At 48.6% G+C, this 20,057-nt stretch overlaps 1 protein-coding gene across 2 annotated transcripts in view; it reads left to right on the forward strand.

The window, feature by feature from the left end:
- Window positions 1-20,057, forward strand: part of ATRN (attractin) — a 1,434,670-nt gene that overhangs the window by 380,282 nt on the left and 1,034,331 nt on the right. The window contains exon 18 of one of the 2 annotated variants that reach the window (XM_069632253.1): window positions 17,568-17,798. In XM_069632253.1, coding sequence (XP_069488354.1) covers window positions 17,568-17,798 — 231 coding nt within the window. Of the gene's footprint in view, window positions 1-17,564; window positions 17,799-20,057 lie in introns of both variants that reach the window. The other variant, XM_069632252.1, reaches the window with a different exon arrangement.

Consider the following 20,057-nt stretch of genomic DNA (forward strand, 5'->3'; position numbering starts at 1 on the left):
GGAGGGCTTTACAATAGTCCACACGCTGAAGTATCGCTGCACTAACTAATTTGGCGCGAATATCTTTTGAGACCATGGTGGCAACCTGTCATAGCACTTTGAGATGATAGTTGGTGTTTTTTATTATCGCCTTTGCTAGGCAAGATTGTATGCAGTATACCCTTTCGGTGCACTGCAACAACCTTGGTATAAGTTTGTACTACACAGGTTGGTAGCGTTTTCAGTAGCCAGGCTTATCTCAAGAGGGGTCAATGTGAGCAGTAGGAGAGTTGCACAGAGATTCACAGTGACAAGTATTCAAATAATTTCTTGATTAAACAATTGTTAATTTAACAGTCAGGGCTTCTCTAGTCGAGACTAATTCAGAGCTTCATCACAGCAGCAGGGCTTCACCGGGCAAACCAACGGTCCAGGAGTTGCAGCAGGCGTCTCTTCCAAGTTCTTCAGATTCTTTCTTCCAGTGGTCAACTCTGCCTTCCAAGCCAAACAGCCACACCTTTTTATGCAGGTTTCCCCCATTCCGTCCAGCCTAGCTGCCAATCACACAGCAGGGTGGCTGTCCTTGCCGGACATCAAGCCAGCCAACCACCTTTGGGTGCATCCCAGTAACCAAGAGGATTAAGCACAGCTAGTTTCGGGCAACTCCTTCACTTCCTTCCCCCGCCAGTCATACTGGAGCCAGAGACGGCCTTCATTTGTGAATCCCACCAAAGATGAAACGAACAAAGGGACCAAACCTGATTTGGCATGCAGAGTAAATCTCAAGAAGGACCTTTCCACAAAGAAATGGCGAAAAAGGAAGATCAGGGCCCTTTTGACAAAAATGGCACACCTTGGGTGCTTTACTGCAGCTGCGAACCTAGCCCGCAGTAAAAGCACACCACAGTAGTTTTTTTTTAAAAACTTTTCTTTATTGGCAAGAAGTAGCAGCTGGTACAGTACAAGTTACAACAACGACACACGTTTCAGATTTGAAGCGTGAATGATAAAGCACAAGTTCTACAGAAGGTCACATGCAATCCTAACAGGGGTTGAGTACAATAGAGGCATTTATCATATAGTGTGATCCGCCCTTGATCAGGAGAAGGAGGGGATGGCGGAAGCTCCAGTTCCACCTTGCGGTTCAGATAACTACAAAACTCTGTCCATATGTTTTTAGGGCGAGCATTACTAGGCAACATGTTAATGTAGTCTTCTTCACAGGATTGTGTCCAGGTGAGGGCCTTCAGCCACATTTCTAGGGAAGGGGGGGATCTGCGCTTCCAGCATTGCAGAATGCATTTCTTGGCCACAATCGCCGCCACATTCAGAAACTTAGCTTCCCGTTTCGCCTCAGCCCCCTCCCAGAGCCCAAACAGAAGAGACAGAGGTTCAGGATCTATACAGAACCCTACTATTTCGGAGAGGGTCTCAAGCGCCGCATTGCAGAACGGGGCCAATGCCCCACAAGACCGAACATGTGTGCGTGGACCGCTTCATTAGATCTACATCTTTGACAGGGGTGGGTTTGATCCCGGGCAAATTTCCCAATCGCGTAGGGAGTGTAGTACAGGCGATTGAGTAGCTTGTATTGAACACATCTAACTCTGGAATTAAGAGAAACCTTGTGAGTATGCATGCACATTTTGGTCCACATATCATCCGTGATGTCTAATCCCAGATCCCGGCTCCAGGCATCCCGAACCGTGTGGGGGGGTTCAACAGCACGCGCCATCAACTTTTTATACAAGGAGGATACAATGCCCCTACCACCAGTGGAATTGGCAATGTAGCAGACCTCTGGGGACTCAGGGGGTTCGTCCGGAAATGAAGGCCACATGTCTTGGACTGCTGCCCTAAGTCAGAAGTATTGCAGCAGCTCCAGTGAGGACCTGGAGTTCCCTGGCTTCCACGTATCTGGGGTGATGAATTTCCCATCGGGGAACAGGTCGGAGAATGATCTGTATCCTAGGTCCAACCAGTGACGCATGAGGAGCTTATCCTGTGTGGGGGTGAGGCCAGGGAACGACCAGAGGGGAAGCCGGAACCAGGTATCAGAATCTGCCGTCACGCCCTTATAGTGGAGGCCACTGGGTCAGCAGGGTCCTGCGATCGATACGAGTGAAAAAGGATCAAGGACATGACATGCACCTCCTCGGTTGCCAGGATTTCAAGCTTAACATGCGGGGGGGGGGTTCCTGGTGATGGTACCAGTATGGAGCATGCTGGGCCTGAGCGGCTATCCAATACTGGGTGAGATCAGGTGCACTGAAGCCACCCTTCTCGTAAGGTAGGGTCATATGCTGCCACTTTATGCGCACGGCCCCCGAATGCCAAAGAAAACGGGCGCACCCCGAGTGCAAGTCCGCAAAGTACTGTTTCCCGGGCCAAAGTGGAACGTTAGCAAATATGTACAGAAGTTTTGGAACGATTATCATTTTCATGAAGGACAGTCTCCCTGATAGTGAAAGGGGGAGGTTTCGCCATCTTTCCATCCTGGTATTAGCATATTGCACGGCAGCCCCATAGTTATCAGACAATGAGGATTTTAAAAGGGACACCTGGACCCCTAAGTATTTGATGCCCTCAGATGCCCATTTGAGAGGGAATTCGCATGCAGCTTGGGAGGTTGCAGGAGTAAGGGGAAAGATTTCTGATTTAGAGTAATTTATGGTGAAGCCCGAGAATGTGCCAATTTTGATAATTTCACGCATGATCGGGTCGAGGTGGACTGAGGGGTCTCTAATATATAGGAGCACATCATCGGCGTACAGTGATATAATTTCGGGAGTATCCCGCAGACGAATCCCTTTGCGCACGTGGTTGTTTCATACACTATCAGCCATGGGCTCGATGGCCATCGCGAATAACAAGGGAGAAAACGGGCACCCCTGTCGTGTCCCCCTGTGGAGGGAGAAGGGAGCCGACAGGTGAGGGTTAACCAGGACTCTGGCCACGGGGTTGGTGTATAGCAGTTTAATGCAGGACATCATATATGGGCCTATCCCCATCCTCTCCAGCACCACCCACAGATATTGCCACAAGACCATGTCGAACGCTTTTTGGGCGTCCAGCGTCACGGCCACAGCGTTGGCTTGGGGGTCAATTTTAGAGATGACGTTAAATAGTCGCCGAATGTTTAAGGCAGTGGAAAGGGCAGGGACAAAACCGATCTGGTCTGGGTGAATCAGATATTTCATGATGGGGAGGAATCTATTTGCTATGATTTTGGCGAAGATTTTGGTATCAGTGTTGATGAGAGAGAGGTCTACAAGAGCCACACTCATCCAGAGGCTTACCCGGTTTGGGGAGTGGGTAATGACACCCTCACGCAGGGACCGGGAGAGGGTAGTAAGACGCATCGACTCCTTCCAAACCTCGTGAAGGCGTGGAGCAAGGAGGGCAACATATTCCTGATATAACTCGGCGGTCAGGCCGTCTGGACCGGGGGCTTTACCCTTAGGGAGGGCCGAAATGACAGCAGTGATCTCGTCAAGGGTGAAGGGAGCGTCTAATTGTTCTTTGGTGGCTAGAGATATAAGGGACATTGGGATGCGGTCTAGGAGGTCGTCAACATCCTGCGGGCTGTGCTCTGGTTGCTGGGCATAAAGGGTAGCATAGAAATCTGCGAAGGTTTCAAGAATGGGCCGATCAGACCAATGTCGCACTCTGTCATTGTCAATGATATATCAATCCGAGCTGTACCTCCCTCGGCCACGGGACCAGCAAAGTCGGCGTCGGAGCCGCAAGGCAGGAATGACAGGGTGTTGTCAGTGCAGGGGGCCCGCTCCAGCAGCCCCCGCTATATTCCGGAGTGAGTCCGACTGTCAGGGGGCCGGCGCCGTCACCGCCGTCCACCATGGGGAGAGCGGGGGCACGGAGAGCAGCGCCACTCATCAGCGCACAACGGTGAAGTCCAGGGTGGGAGGGCGTCGAGGAGGGAATCTCAGTGCCTCAGGCGGCCGCGCACCACGCCGGCAGATGCAGAAGCCAGGCAGCCGTCCGCCGCCGTAAAGTGATCCTTCGGAGGGCGCAGGGGGGGATGGGCTATGGAGGAATCACGTGGCCCAGGAGGCCTCAGCCGGCAGCGAAGCAGCCCCAAAGCTCCGATTTCGCCCCAAAACAGGGCAGGATGATGTAGAGGTGGTGGGCAGCGGAATGCTCAGGGTCTCGACTCTGTGTATGTTCGTAGAACCGCTGATTGAGGCGGATTTGCGGCTAACGGGCCATGGAGAGTTAGAGCTAAGCAGCCATCTTGCTGGCTGCTCAACAGCGCCCCCAGCACACCACAGTAGTTAAAAGTAAATCACTGCCACCAGCCATTCATCGAGGACAGGGTAACATAAAAATTTTACATGAGAAGCTAGACAAAGGGGATACTAAGTAACCCTTCCAGAACCCTATTGTAACATAGTATGTGCTGGGTCTCGAAAGTTACAATGCAAGTAAAGTCAATATCACTTCACTGCTCTTGGAAACAGTAGTTTACTAAGAGTGAAGCCTTTTACTGTCTCAGTTGAACGGTTTTACTAAGCTCTTAGTTGGATTTCTGAAAAACTGTTCTAGCACTATCGTCACCAGGCAGGCCTCTCTTCCTTCCTGCGTCAGTGTATCAAGTCTATTGTTTTCCTAATTTTATCTGTGCCTGATCTACCCTTTATGAGCCCCACCTGATCCCCTTTAGCTAAGGTTGGTAAAACCCCTTCAATTCTATTTCCCAGTACCTTCTCCAACATTTTTTTACATCAACATTCAATAAGGGAGATGGGCTTATTTGAGTACAGGGTCTGGTCTTTCCCTCCTTTGGTAGCCCTACTTTAATTTCCCCATCATTGTGTTGGCAAGAGATCCACCCACCAACACCTCGTTAAACACCCTAGCTAGGTACGGAACCAATACCGCTCTGTACTTTTTAAAATAACCGCACAGAGAAGCCGCCTGCCCCTGGGGTTTTACCCCCTTTTCCTACCTTAATTGTCCTCTCAACCTCTTGCACTTCTACTGGGTCCTTTAGGCTCACGGCCATCTCCCCTGAGATTCTTGGGATCGGCAGTCAGTCTACATAGTCCGTTATATGGGACCCATCTCCCCAATAATCCAAACTTTACAGGTGTTCACAGGAGGATCTAAATTCCTCTCCAATACTCTTTCATACACCATGGGTCGCCCCCGGATCTGAATACCAGTCACCATTTTCCTCTTCCGTTCTTCTGGTTCCACGCCAAGCTTTTATCAGCCTTTTCGTCTTTTTCGTAGGGCTTCTGCTTAGTAAAGAGCAACTTTTTCTCAGCGTCCTGGATTAAGGGCATTTTGAACTGGCCTTTATACCTTATCAGTCTAGTCATTTCCCCAGGAGCGAGAGAGGAACCACTTTGACACGCAGACTGGATTCCCACTATCTTTTCCTGCAACAACCCCTCCTGTTGCAGCCTTTCTGAGTAGCCTATTTTGATGGGAGCCTCTTATCATAGCCTTAAATCCCTCCCACAGTGAGTGGACAGCTGCTTCCCATTGCCATTATGCTCAAAGTATTGTTTAATTTCACTAAGCAGACCCTCACATTCTGTCTTTGAGACGGCCATTATTGCACATCCATCTCCCCCTTGGTTTCGGGACCTCCAAGCTCCCCAACACAATTTGCACTAAATCATGGTCGACCATGGACCCGTTTCTACCTGATGGTTTTTGACCCTTCCCTTCGATGTCTCGTCAACCGATTTTAGATCAATTCTTGAGTAAGATTGATAAATCGGAGAATAGGTGAAAGGTTTTCCACCCCCCCTAAAGAACTCTATCAAGGGGTCCGAAATCCCCAGCTCCCTATTAATTTTCCAGAATCCTTTGAATGTGCCAGCTCTAACCCGAGGCTTCTGGGTACTCCCCACTCTCTTGCAGTCTTAGGTGGGGTCCAGAACCATGTTAAAATCACCTCTGGCAAACCCCCTCAGTTTATCTCTTACCCCTCCCTGAACTACAGTTGACCCACATTGGGGCAATAGACCGATCCATTGTGTTTCCTGTACCATTAGGGTGTCTAATTTTGCTCTCCGAAATTCTATCAACAGCAAAGACCTGGGCGGTGAGTTCACCCCACTTGTGTTTATGGAGCCAACAACTATATCAACTCCTGAAGTCATGTTGGTGGTCGCCCTTCATAACCCCCACTTGCAATGGCCCCCAGTGTTAATTCTTCCCTGTGCCTTGCTCCCCCTCAACTTCCTAGGGCTATGGCTCCATTCTCGCTCGATGACCGAGGCAGTTGAAACATCTTCCCTGATGCTTCATGCCCCTCCCTTATCCCTGCCTCCCCCTCTACCCTCCGCTTCTACCCTTTCCTCCCTCCCCCCAGCAGCCAGTCCTCAACAACATTCAGTGTGACCAAAGACTGGACCACTCGCAGTGTCCTGGGTCTCTGGGCACACTCTTCAACCCTTCGTGATATCTGAGCCCACCCCATAACAGATTCATCAGCAACAACTGTAACACTCTCATCTCAACCAAACTCCCCCTTAATCCCCTCACACCCTCGTCACCAAAGCAACCTCTTGTGAAGCCTTGCCAGCACTTCATGGCCTTCTAGCCCAAATGGTAGCTCTGCTCCAGTCCCACTCCGGCCCCTGAACAGAGCTGGCCACTTAGAACCAGACATCAGTCAAGAAGGACCTCTGGGCAGAGTGTCCAACTTCCTAAACTTCTGCGAGCCTAGCAAGCAGCATTTGCTGGATTGTTCTGTATGCCACGTTTCTGCATGAGCCAAGACTTCATTCTCCTATCTGAGTACCTCTTCAGTGACCCTTCTTAATGCCTCTATCGTGATCAGATGGTATTTATAACCTTCATCCTCTAAGGAAATGGAGAAGGGAAAACCCCACCTGTAATGAATGTCCTCTTCATTTAGCCATTTTGTTAGTGGGCTACCCATCCTGCGCCTCGCCAGTGTAAAGGAGGATAAATCCTGGAAGAAGGTGACCTTGGCTGCTCCCTGCTGTATCATGTCCACCCTTCCCGCATTCTCAAGAATGTTCATATTCTCAGGGTAGTGATGACAGCGTGCCAACACTGACCTCAGACCCCTGGCTGTTCCCCCGGCTCTGTGGGTTCCATCACTTCTCTACTCATTTATTGCATCATCCCCAAATGGCAGTTTTGCGATATCATGGATCTGTCTCTCTGTCTCTCTGTCTCTCTGTCTCTCTGTCTCTCTCTTGCCCTCCTTTTCCGGTATACCAACAAAACTGCAGGTTGTTCCTTCTTTCTGTTTTCTAAATCATCTATCTTTAAAGTTATTTCGGTTTCCCTGCTCTCGAGCTCTGAAAGTCTCATGTCCATCGGAGTTTCCAAAGTATCCTGAGAGGATTGGTTATCCTCTACCTGTTGAATCTTCTTATCCATCTTGTCGAATCTGTTCAATAGGAGGGCATCCCACCGGGTGCCACCATTAATGGGAGAAGAGGAGAAAGGAGAAAGCACAGAAACCATATGAAGAGTCAATAGGCCTGCCGAGGGAACGGCAAAGAGGATGTTGGTGAGGGTTTGCTTAGAGGAGGCACTAGTATAGGTGTCGGCGATGGGGAGGCCTGTGTTGGAGACCAGGATGCCCTTTTTAAACTTCATCCTACCAGATTTAGTGAGGAGAGCAGGATTGTTGATAGAGAAGCAGTTAGAAATAATAGGAGCGACATAGAGCACCATAGGGTAGAAGGGGAAGGGAGAGAGGGGGAGAACACTAGGGAAGGACACAGGGTAGGGTGCAAGCAGACGAGACGAGGCAGCGAGAAGCGCGACGGTTGAGCAATTGGACAAGCAAGCGACACTCAGAATTAAGGAACAATGACAATACAAATTTAAAAAATGTGAGCAATTTTAAATACTGATACAATGCAAATTTTAAAAACAGTAGGAAAAACCCACCTAAGTTTGAGGATCCTGAATAGAGGGAGAATGGCCTAGGTTTCTCAATGCAATTTTAAATACTGATGCAATGCAAATTTTAAAAACAGTAGGAAAAACCCACCTAAGTTTGAGGATCCTGAATAGAGGGAGAATGGCCTAGGTTTCTCAATGCAATTTTAAATACTGATGCAATGCAAATTTTAAAACGGGAGCCTCTGGCCGGCCTCTCTTGGCCCTCTTCCTGCTCCCACCTGCAAGGCTAAAAACCTCTGGGTCATCTTTGACCCCACACTCTCCTTCTCTCCTCACATCTCTGATGTCTCTAAGAAGTCACACTACCAGCTGCACCTCCTCAGAGGTATTCTTCCTTTCCTCTCCTACCCCTAGAAGCTCACTGTCTCCAGAGCTCTTGTTATCTCTAGGCTGGATTATTGCAACAGCCTCTTTCTAAATCTGCCAGCCTCTACTCTCCGTCCTCTGCAACTCATCCAGAACAGGACTGCGAGACTTGTCTTTGGCCTCAAGCCCAGGGATCGTATCTCTCCAGGACTGGAATCTATGTACTGGCTCCCAGAAGCTGCGAGGATTAAGTTCAGAACCCTCTGCATTGTCCACAATGCCTTCTGGGGCCTCAATACCTTCAACTCTCTTTTCCTAAATATCTTACTTCTCAAGCTCTTCCCTCATCCGGCTCCAACTCCCTCAGGGTCAGTCGCTTCTCCAAGCAACGAGTTGTTGGTAGAACTCTTTCTTCAGCTGGTGCCTCCCTTTGGACGTGCTTCCCTGCCTCCCTGAAACCTGAGGAGAACCATCTCTGGTTCTGGGGGCACCTCAAAACCCTTCTCTTTGCTTCTGCTTTTTCTCCTTCTCGCCCCTGCTGACCTCCTGGCTGAATCTGCACCCGTTACCTGGTCCCCCTCTAATCTCGGGCCCAGGTCCCTCCCCCGCCAGTCTCACACACCTGCACTGCCTGCCTGACAACACCCGCTCTTTGACTGTTTCTGTATCCCAACAGTCCCACTACCAGCACTTGACACCTGATTTCTGCACTTACATTTGCACTGCCGCTTGATGGCCGTTACTTATTGTTATCTATTCCCATGTATTGCACTCTCCCTTCTCCCACCCCGTCACATACCCCCCATCCCATGCACTTGCGTGATCTCAATGACACTTGGCCTAGTAGGATCGTTGTCTGTCCTCCCTTGTTCCCCCTCTCTTGCCTCGTCACGCCTTGAAACACTTTTGTATAGGTGTGCTACAAATGCCATATCATATCAGAGGAACAGGAAAGGAAGGTGCAGGTTTGCCGATGAGGAGGATCTTAGTCTCACCGGCATTCAGGCAGAGATCATTGGTGGCACGCCGCTCTTGGATTGCAAACAGACAATCTGGAATGAGAGAGTCATCCGCATAGCACTGAAAGTTGGAGCAGAGAGCAGTAATGCGGTGGGCAAGAGTGCCAGCTATTGGTTGAACAGCCAGGGAGAAGGTTTAGACCCCTGGAGAACACCACAGATAGAGAGTGAGATAGAGGAGTGGAAGGACCCAAGTTGGATCTGGGAGGATCGGTCCGAGAGGAAAGTGGTCAGCCAGGCCAGAGCCTGATCAGTGATACCCAGGTTGTCACAGAGCAGGATGGCATGGTTGACCGTGTCAAAGGCAGAAGATAGATCAAGTAAGGTGAGGACAGAGGGGTGATTAGCATCAAGGTTAGAGAGCAGGTCTTCATGGATGTTCAGGAGATCATGTTTCTGGCTGCTCTGAAGCCAGACTGATGGTCATGGAGACAACTAACAGTCAGTGTGAAGATTAAGCTGGGAGATGGCCAGCTTTTCCATGAGTTTGCCCACGAAAGAAGTGATGAGAGCGGGCGATAGGGGTCGGCTGAAGTTTTCTTCATAAGAGGGTGCACAAGAGTGCTTCAGTGGGGAAGGGAAGGTTTCAGTGGCGAAAGAGTGATTGTTGAAGTCAGCTAAGGCTGGACTTATGGTGTGAATGTGGTCCTTGATGGTTTTGGAAGAACAGGGGAAAAACCTGTTTTGATGGGAGCAGAGGGCCTGGGAGGAGACAGGGGAGGTTTAGACTGCAGCAGGATTGGCCGGCTCCTTGCAGATTTCATCCGAGTTGTTTGATGCTGCAGAGATGTGGGCTTGGAAGTGAGCTTGCTTCTTAGTGAGGACAGAGTAGTCTTTATTGCCTTTGTAGCAGACGGCAGGCAAGTTTGTCAGAGGATGCACAAGATACCAGCCATTTCCTCTCAGTCACCCTGCACTTGCATTGAAGGGTGACGAGATCTGAGTCGTACCAGGAGTTGCACTTGTCTTTGGGCTTCAAGCGCATCCTCATGACAGTGGCAAGTACATCAAGAGTATCAGAGATAGCAGAGTGGAGCATGGAAAGGGCTGTGTCAGGATGTGTCAGCCAGAGGTGCAGGAGTGGGAGAGAAAGTGTTGGCGAAGGCTTAACTGGGGGGGGGGGGGGGGTGGGGCGGGAGTGGTGGGGGTAGAGGGGCCAAGGGTGGGGGGGACACGCACAGTATTGACCCATGAAGGTTTGCGGACCCTTGGATCTTGTCAGTAGTGTCCAGACTACTGCCTACCGGTGTCCCCCCCCCCTCTCTTCCACTACCGCAGATCAGGACAACAACTCTTGGTGAACATTTGGTCACTCATCCAGAGTCAAGCAGTGGAACAAGTACCAGCCTCTTAGTGCGGCATAGGCTTCTAATACAGAATTTTCGCAATACGCAAGAACCACCAGGCTGGCCTGAGAGTTGTGTTGGACCTTTCCACCCTGAACCTTTCCCTCCTGCTTCAAAAGTTCAAGATGGTTACCCCAGTGCTTATTGTGGAGACATTGTGCAGGGGAGATTGGATGTGCTCCCTGGATCTGAAGGAAGCTTACCTACACGTCCCGATTTGGCAGCCCCAATGTCCTTCCTGAGGTTCAGGATCCTGGGCTTCCAATTGCAATACAAGGTTCTACCATTTGGCCTAAAATCAGCCCCCAGGGTCTTTACTAGGAACATGTAACGCTCACCTGGTATCCACAGGGACGTCACTCAGCCTGTTCTGACCGAAGCTATTCGACTGGAGACTGGGCCTGAAACACAGGTAGAGTTTAACTCCCTATTGTCTCTGTGTGCTTGAACCCCTTTTTCCCCCGGGGTCCAACCCTTCCCTTTGAACCACAGCTCACCTTGTTTTCTTGGATAGTGTGCTCTCCGTCCTGCCTTCAGCGCAGGGGCGCGTTGATTTGTAGACTCGTAGTTGCCTAATTACTTCACTGGCAAGAGTCCAACAGGTAGGTATGAGTCTTTTGAACTGTTCTCTAACTTCGTTCCTTTCCTTCCTTAGATGATGGCTGACGTCCGGGGATGGCGGCATGCTGCTGAGATGAGTAGCGCTGAAGGCGAGTGAGAGCACGATGCGTGATGCATCTCTTTTGCATTTGCATTGAACTGAATTCTGTTTCTGTGTCTTTTAGGTGCCGCTTTTCAGCATGGATGCTGGTTATGAAGAACAAATGCGGTGGGTGAGCGCGGTATGCAGCGCCTCTAGATGTTTCCACACTAACCTGGAGTGTCTTTTCCCTCTTGCAGATGGATGAGAAGTTCCGGAGACAGAGTTCCCCCAGAGCGGCTGGGATTCAGGTAAGCGTTTGAATCTCGTACAGTATTTAAAAATAAGCAAAGATTTGCAGAATGCTTACTAATGTCTTTTTTCTGTTCGTTTTCCCTTTTCCTTAGGAAGCGGCGTGCCCAGATGTGAATGATACCACCTAAGATGCCCGCAGAACAGAAAGAGCGATGACTGCTGGGCAGAAGCGCCGCAAGGTAAGGCTGTTCCTAATGGTGTTCTTGTTCTTGCAGGAGCTGAGCGCAGAAGAAAGATGCATGCCTACTGGAGACCGATCCAAACACAGTGAGTCACGCTGCTTGTGCAGAAAGCACAAAGCATGTTCATCAACGTGGGTGTGACTTAAATAGTCTATGGGTATCCCAGGTTCCTCTGGGCTGAACCAGATCTGGTCAGCATTTCTCCCTTTCTCCACCAGGACCTTGTCCGGTGGAGTATGGACTGCAACTTGAGGATAGGTAGGCCCTTCAGGCAAACAGCACTACAATTTACCAATACCACAGACTTGTCCTTGGGAGGCTCGGGAGCTACCCTGGACAACCAGTGTCCAGAGTTTGGTCCCATATGGAACAAGAGGCCCATATCAACTGGCTAGAACTGACATCTGGCTCGCACTCAAGGCCTTCCTGCCTTGAGAGCGAGCCAGATCAGTGGCAAGGCTATCCTCATCCAAATAGACAAATCGACCAGCATGTATTACATCAACAAGCAGGATGGCAACAGGTCGCCGCCTCTATGCACCCTGGCGGTCAGCATATTGGGAATGAGCTCGGGTGAATGACATACCCTTGACAGCGATCCACCTCCTGGGGGAGTCGAACCTGGAGGAGAACAGGCTCAGCAGGTTGGGGGCAGACAATTACGAATGGCAATTGAGCAATCGGGTCCTTCAAGGGATCTTCAACAGAGGGGGGGGGTCATCCACAGGTCGACCTCTTCTCCATATGGTACAACAAGAAGTGCCCACCAGTTCGCATCATGGCAAGGACAGTCTTGGCTGACTGGGCGATGCCTTCCCTCCCACTCCCCTAGTACACATGGTGATCTGCAAGATAAGGGAGACCCAACACCTCAGTATCATTGTTGGGGAGAATTCTCTGTTTAGGCTGAATTTCCTAACCTAGTGAGTCCCCCAGCAGCTTTGCTGGATTTTTGGGGTTTATTTTTTCTCCTGCCAAGAGTGAGACTCTTTTACCCTCACTCTTGGGCATGATTTGAGAGTGTTTCTTTGAATCTGGATGTGTTTAATGGGCTATGGGGTCTTTTACTCCATAGGGCTTCATGGGTTTTTGTGATGTGTTACACAGCACCCTCAGTGCAGTGACACAGGGGTGTCATAGTGACCCCCCAGTATAGACTCCATACCCTGGGACTGACTATTGTCTCCCAGGGCATGTAAAGTCACCATTGACTTTACTAGTCTTAAATTCTGAACAGAACCAGTACAAACCATCATATTGTGGACGTACTGGCTGGGGCAATTCAATTGCCCCAGGGTCTGTTAGTCGAGGGGGCACGTCTCCGTCCCCCCTGATCGAGTTTTGGCTGGTGGCAGTGGATACTACTTTTTATATTCGACCGCGAATATTTTCCTATGGGATTTCCCATTGTTTTAGGCTAATATCTTTATTTAATTATTTACGGTAGCCTCGAACATACCGCCGGTTTATTTAATTAATATTAATTCTCCGGTTGGTATTTTTTGCCAAAACTTGATTCTAAAATGGCGTTTGTGTTCTCTTCTGTGACTCAAGCCCTTTGTTCCACTTTTTGGCGGGCTTCTCCACATAAGCCCTCCACAGTGGTGCCACTATGTCTGGGGTACTCAGGAGGGGTGGAGGGGAATTTAGGCACCCTGGACTGAGTTGCCTAGGCAACTCAAGTCGCACTCCGTCCTGATTGGCCCAAGTGGTGAGCCGGCCGGCTCACCACTTAGCATGTTTGAGTGACAGCTAGGCTGAGTGAATGGGGGTTTGCTGCATAAAAGCAGGGCTTTGGGGACTGGAACTTCAGAAGTCGCCACAGGACCTAAGAATCCGACGAGGGAGAAGCTGAGCTGACCTACCACGACACCACTACCGGTGGAGCCCTGCTGGACCGTCTCACCATTTTTTCCCCAACGACAGAGGAGATCTCCCGCCGGAGAGTCTTCTTCCTTTAACTGGTGGGGATAACCAGTTTCACCGTCTTTTCGCTTTCCCGACGTATCTCGTGGCCGCCTTCCCCGTGCCAAGCACCCCGGCAACCGGGATACCACGTTTTACCACGACCGCGAGACAAAGGTACCCCCTTTAACCCGGAAAACTCCGCGGCTGGTTTCTGCCCTGGTAGTGCAACGACCTTCATCTTTTCTCCAAGTCGAGATCTTCTCTTCCCCTGGACGAAGACGCAACTTGCACCCACTACCAGGAACAACTGCCACCGCTGGAGGATCCTTCCCACTTAAGGTACTGTGTTCCGCCTGGCTTCCCTTGCTACCGACTGTACGGGGTAGATTTAGCCCCCGGCTTTCGAACCTGGGTTAGCCTGGGACACCTTGGCTAAACTTTTCTAAGCCTCTCTAAACTCTTTTCTGAACCCTCTGCAAGACTTTCTAAGCCTAGTGTAACTGTGTGATCTTGGGCGCATTTATGCTATGCTCTCTCTGAGTGGGCCCAGCCTTTGGACTTTGGCTCACCAGTGACTTTTTGCTCTCTGCCTTGTTAAGTGTTCTTGAATCGTAGAGTGGTGTACCTCTTCACATTCTGTCTTTTTCCCTCCCTTTTTCACAAACTTATTAGAGTGCAATCTAGTTAAGCGCTCACCTCTGTATGAAAATAAGTGGTGTTTTACTGTGATTTTCTAATAGGGAAAAAGGGGTGTATATATCATAATAGTAACTGTGTTTAGAATATTATACAATAAGAGTGCTGGAGTGTTTCAACTGTGTGTTTTTAAATAAATAATTATATACTTTGATACCAAAGCTCTGGTCAGTGTTTGCTTGTATTATTGTATCTGAGTGCCTATTGAGTATACTTTGCATACTGCCTAACTCTTCTTGATGGAAGTCTGACTGCTCAGCCACAGCTACCAGGTAAATCTGGGTGGTACAGACTGCTACCAAGTGGGTTTACTACCAACACCTGTAGTCTTAAATCTTTTGCAGTGGTCCCTAAGGGAACTGCACAGGTTTCTGCCTAACAATCATTCTGGTCGTTCCTTGGTGGCCGGCGAGGCCATGGTTCTTGGAGCTGGTCAATCTGTCGGACCAACCTCCGATGCACCTTCCACTGGGTACAGCTCATCTACTGTCGCAGCAGGGGGGCACGGACATCCACTCCGCCCAGCAGACGTTAGCCATTGCAGCGTGGTTCTTGAACAGGTCATATTAAGGTGCCTGTGTCTCTCGCAGGCTAACCTGAACATCATACAGGGGGCTAGGAGCCAGTACAAAAGCAATTGGACTAGTTTTTGGACACTGCGGAGTCGAAGGAGGTTGATGCTCTTACTTGCACATTGAGGGATGTGCTATCCTTTTCAGCACACCTTGTTCACTCAGGGGTGCAAATAGTCAATTGCCGCACCTATTTGGCGGTCATAGGAGCCTACCAGACTTCGGAGGAGGAAGTCTTCTTGTCCGCCTATCCGGTGGTTAAGAGATTTGGCGGTCCTCACCAGGATCTACCCACCTATCAAGAAGCCACACCCTCTGTGGTACCTCAACATAGTGTTGGGCGCTTTGGCGCATAAACCCTTTGAGCCAATGGCGTCTGCGGACATTAGGCTAGTCGCTATTAAGACAGCCCTCTTGGTGGGTCTTATGTCGGCACGCCGTTTCGGCAAAATTCAAGCTCTGGTGGCTGGTATGGTGCCATACACTACCTTTCATTGGGACAAGTTGGTCGTCAGAACGCATCCCCCGTTCTTGCCTAAAGTAGTCTCTTCGTTCTACCTGAATGAGGAGATGGTACTACTGACTTTCTTCGCAGACCCCAAGGGCGATGCTCACAGGGTACTGCACTGTCTAGATGTTAGGCGCACACTAAAGGTCTACCTGGACTGAACCAAGACATTCCGCAAATTTGAGGCCCCATGTTTCACCTTCGGTGGGTCGAAGCCAGGATATCGGGCTTTTAAGGCCTCCATAGCAAGGTGGATGGTTTCGGCCATTTAGGGGGGCCTATGAGGGGCAACACAAACCACTTCCGGCAAATATGCATGCCCACGCTGTTGCAGTCAATGCCACGGCTGTTGCATTCCAGAGTCGCGTCCCGTGGCAGGTCATCAGCAGGGCGGCCACATGGGCCACTCCTTCGGCTTTTGCAAGCATTACTGTTTATATGCCGGCTCCATGTCAAACGCGGCATTCGGGCAGGCAGTATTAAGGAACTTGTTTACTTAAGGAGGGTCACCTCTCCACTCTGCTACATTCAGTTGTAATTGCCCATACATTATATGAAAAGTTATTTATAGCGCACTTAATACCCAGAGGTTTCTAAGCGCGGACCCGGGGATCGAACCTGTGTTGCTCTGTGTCGTATTGCTTCCAAGGCGAGCATGTTGCCCCTGAGCTATCCTCCCGAGACGAAGGACATAGGAGTAATTAGAAGTTACTCACCATAGTGACTAAAGTATTCCTAGTCCATAGTCCCCTTTCCTCCATAGGTCCCACCATCCCGCACACTAATTAAACTCTTGTCATTAGGCAATGGGAATATTGCCAATGCTTCAGTGGGGACTGAGGAGGGGCACCAGTGGGCAGAGTCGGAGGGCATGCTACCAGGGCCGCACCCGCCTCTAAATTTGAAGGGGACGAAGACTTTTTCTATTGAAAAAGGTTGTCTCCCGTCCCTAGCGAGGGACACCCATACAGTATGGAGGAAATTTTACTATGGACTAGGAGTACTTTAGTCAGTATGTTGAGTAATTTATAATTTATACCAATGTCACGTACGAGTGTGGGCATGAAAGCCGCCCGAGGGATTTTGACTTGATAACACACACCACCCTCAGCTGACAAATGTTTTCCGAAGCTGCAAGCCGGATATTGGTATATCAAAGATGAGGAATCTGTAGGCAGGAACATGCAGTAGAAAGAGCACTGCCAAGGTTAAGTAATATGTTCTTCTCGTTTATAGACACCTGGGCTGTGAGTCCTGGCTTACTTGTGCTAGGGGAATCTGGTCTTTCACCTTCCTCTTTTCAATATTTTGTGTACAAGCTTCAAGAGTTTTTAAAGCACATCTCTGGCCAATCACACAACTATAACACCGCTGCCTTTTAGTATTCTATTCAGTTACCATAATGCAGCCTTACATATAAATCAATACTATTTACAGTGTTCACAATATCTTGGCTGGATATATCTGCAAATGATGGCATATTCACACCGGTTAGACAACCACACTCCTCTGCTTCTATTCCAATCACTGCTCTCAAATGTGTCTACATTTATGCTCTTCTCCCGATCTCTTACCTTTCTCGTCTTCTATTGCTGATATGGCTTTTTCTCTCATCTGCCAACAGATTGTCTGCTTACCTTTTCTTGGGACTAGGTACCTCTAACTTTAGAACACTATTTGATCAAAATCGTATAACATTATCCAACATTCCACTTTGCAGCACTCGGATATAGTTGTCCTCCACAGGTGTCATATGTTTCCTAAAGACTTGCCAAATGTTATAGTGGCCATTGCAGCACATGTGCCATAAAATGTAGTTGACAGCATAATGGAATGATGGCCATCCAGTATTTTAAACCCTTGTTTTAGGGACACTCTTGTAGAGAGAAAATAGCATTCAACGTATATTGGTGCAAATATCCACATGCTTCATCACAGTTTCATCATTTTGAGTTTGGAAAGTGAAGGTTTGTTTCCATCTGACTCTGTAAGAGAATACGGTAATCAGCTATTTAATGGTTTGGTATATGAATTATGTGTTCAGTTTTATAATGTATTGGGTGTGCTAAACAAAATTAAAAGTTTATACAGACTAATATATTTTTTGCTTTAGTTGTCACTGTTACTTGCCAAACTCCATTTTAATGCATCCTTTTTTTCTTATTAGCAGGGAATTGCACTGGTTACCGTACATGTGGTAATTGTTTAGACCAGCCTGGCTGTGGTTGGTGTACAGAGCCAAGTAACACTGGCAAGGGCCAGTGTATTGAAGGCTCCTTCAGGGGTCCAATGAAATTTCCACCTAACGTGCCAACAAGAAACAACTACCTTGAACCTGTTCTCAACATCAGCATGTGTCCCGCAGAGAATAAATACAACTGGTCTTTTATTGCATGTCCAGGTAATTACAAAAAGTAGATTTCTTTTATGAAAGTAGTTGGCTTTCACATTTTAAAACCTGACTGTGTTGCACTTCATTGTTCTTTAAAGATTTGAATATTAATTGTAATGTAAACTGTTCTTACTTTATGAATACTAAACACAAAACATGACTTATTATTTTACTTTTGATATTTATATATTGATATTGTTCCCCCTGAGGCCTACGGGCATGTAGCGCAGTACAAACATTTAAATAAATAAATATGAATTCATTTCTTGGGCATAATCCTAGCTTTGCGCAAGATCGGAGGACTATGGTTTGGGGGATTGGCGTGCAAGATACCAAGTGAAAAGTCAATGTTACTATTTTGGAAATTTTAGAGGCACATTTCTGGGCCCCTGAAGGTTTTTTGCTCGACAACGACCACCCCTCAGATCCCCACCCCCCCCCCCCCCGTCCCCTCCAACACCTCTTTTCTTGGTTCATTAACTTCTATTTGGAGACCAGATGGACTACTTCGGAAGTGTCGCTGCCATTATGCTCTTTATATCTTTATTCAGGTATATATGGTATTTGGTGCCTGTAAGATGCCTCAAACAAGGGGTGCCACTCGGGCACCAATTTTGTCCTAGGGTTGTTTTATCACTGTTGGGGAGAATTCTCAGAAGTGTGCTAATTCCCTTCTACCTTAAAGACCCCCCAGCTCTTTCACCTGGACTTTAGGATTGTTCATTTCTAACCTGGAGAGAGTGAGACCTTTTTCCCACTCTCATATGTATTTTTCTTTAATCTGAACACTGTTTCTTTTGGTTTTGGAATCTGACAAACTGCATAGGTGGCATCTTTTTACTTTGTCACACAGCACCTTCAGTGCAGTGGCACAGTGAAGTCTCTCCGATTACCTAAAGGTTTAAAATACCTTCTCTTGGATAAACTAATGTTTCCAAGATCAGTGAAGTGAAATTGACATTACTTGCATTTTCTAAATTTCTAGACCCAGCACACACTATCTTACAATAGGGTGCTGGAGGGATTAATTAGTAGCCCCTTTGTCTAGCTTCTCATGTAACATTTTTATGTTACCCTTTCTAAAATTAATGGTTGGTGGCAGTGGTTTACTTTTTTCTACCGGTGTGTTTCTACCACAGGCAGCAATTGCAGCTGCAGTAAAGCACCCATGGGCGCCCATTTTGTCAAAATGGCTCGGTCTTCTTTTTCTGCCATTTCTTGTTGGAAAGATCCTTCTTGAGATTTACTCTGCATGCTAAACCAGGTTTGGTCCCCTCTTTGGTGGGGTTCACTGGCTCCAAATTGTCTGGCAGGGCTGGAAGCGAGGGAGGTTCCCGAAACTCCCTGTGCTTAATCCCCTTGGTTACAGGCATGCACCCAAAGGTGATTGGCCGACTGGATGTCCTTGGAGGACAGCTACCCTGCTGTGAGTGACAGCTAGGCTGCAAATGAATGGGAGAAACCTGCATAAAAGGCGGTCTTTTGCTTGGAAAGCCGAGTTGACCACTGGACGAAGGAATCTCAAGAAGAACTTGAGAGACACCGGCTGCAATTCCTGGACTGTTGGTTTGCCTGGTGAAGCCCTGAAGCTCCGAATTCGCCTCGACTAGAGAAGCCCTGCAAAGGACGACTTTTCCTCTTCGATTGGTGGGACCAATCGACCCCCAAGGCGAACTATTCTGGACATTCTCTGAGATGGCTGTACTTCCATTGCTGCTACAGAACCGATTGCCACGGAGAGGAACACCATGATCGAGTGCATTGTTTTTAAGTCTGACCCAAGCTCCAGGAACATCCTCCAGACTCCCATGAATCAGGACTGACCAAGCCTGAGCCACCTCAAGAGTGCTGGACCCCAGCTGCGAGGAAGGTTCATAAGGTATCTGGAATCGCAGTGGTGCCATCCGCGAGAAGCTGAAACCGCGAAGTGCAGCTGATCTGAAGTTTGCCCATTGCTGCCTCCGACATTCAAAAGCTTGAGGCTCGTCTTTCCTTATGAGACTCTGGATTTCTCCTTGATCTCTGTGAAAGGTCTCTTAAGGTTGCCTCATTGCCTTTCTTGTTAGATTACTTCTCTTCATAGAAGGAGGCTTTGGTGTCCTGGAAACTACACCCAGGACCTTCAAGTCATTGCCTAAAAGTATTGTTGACAATATTGATATTTTTTATTTGTATCGCACTCATACACAAGTGTTTCAGAGCACGAGACATTGACACAGTTGATAGTGTACTTGCCAGGCACTTGAGACTGAACACTCAGTGATTTTA

Source organism: Ambystoma mexicanum, chromosome 6q (assembly GCF_040938575.1).
Source record: "Ambystoma mexicanum isolate Mex_15411 chromosome 6q, UKY_AmexF1_1, whole genome shotgun sequence".
NCBI classification, from domain to species: domain Eukaryota; kingdom Metazoa; phylum Chordata; class Amphibia; order Caudata; family Ambystomatidae; genus Ambystoma; species Ambystoma mexicanum.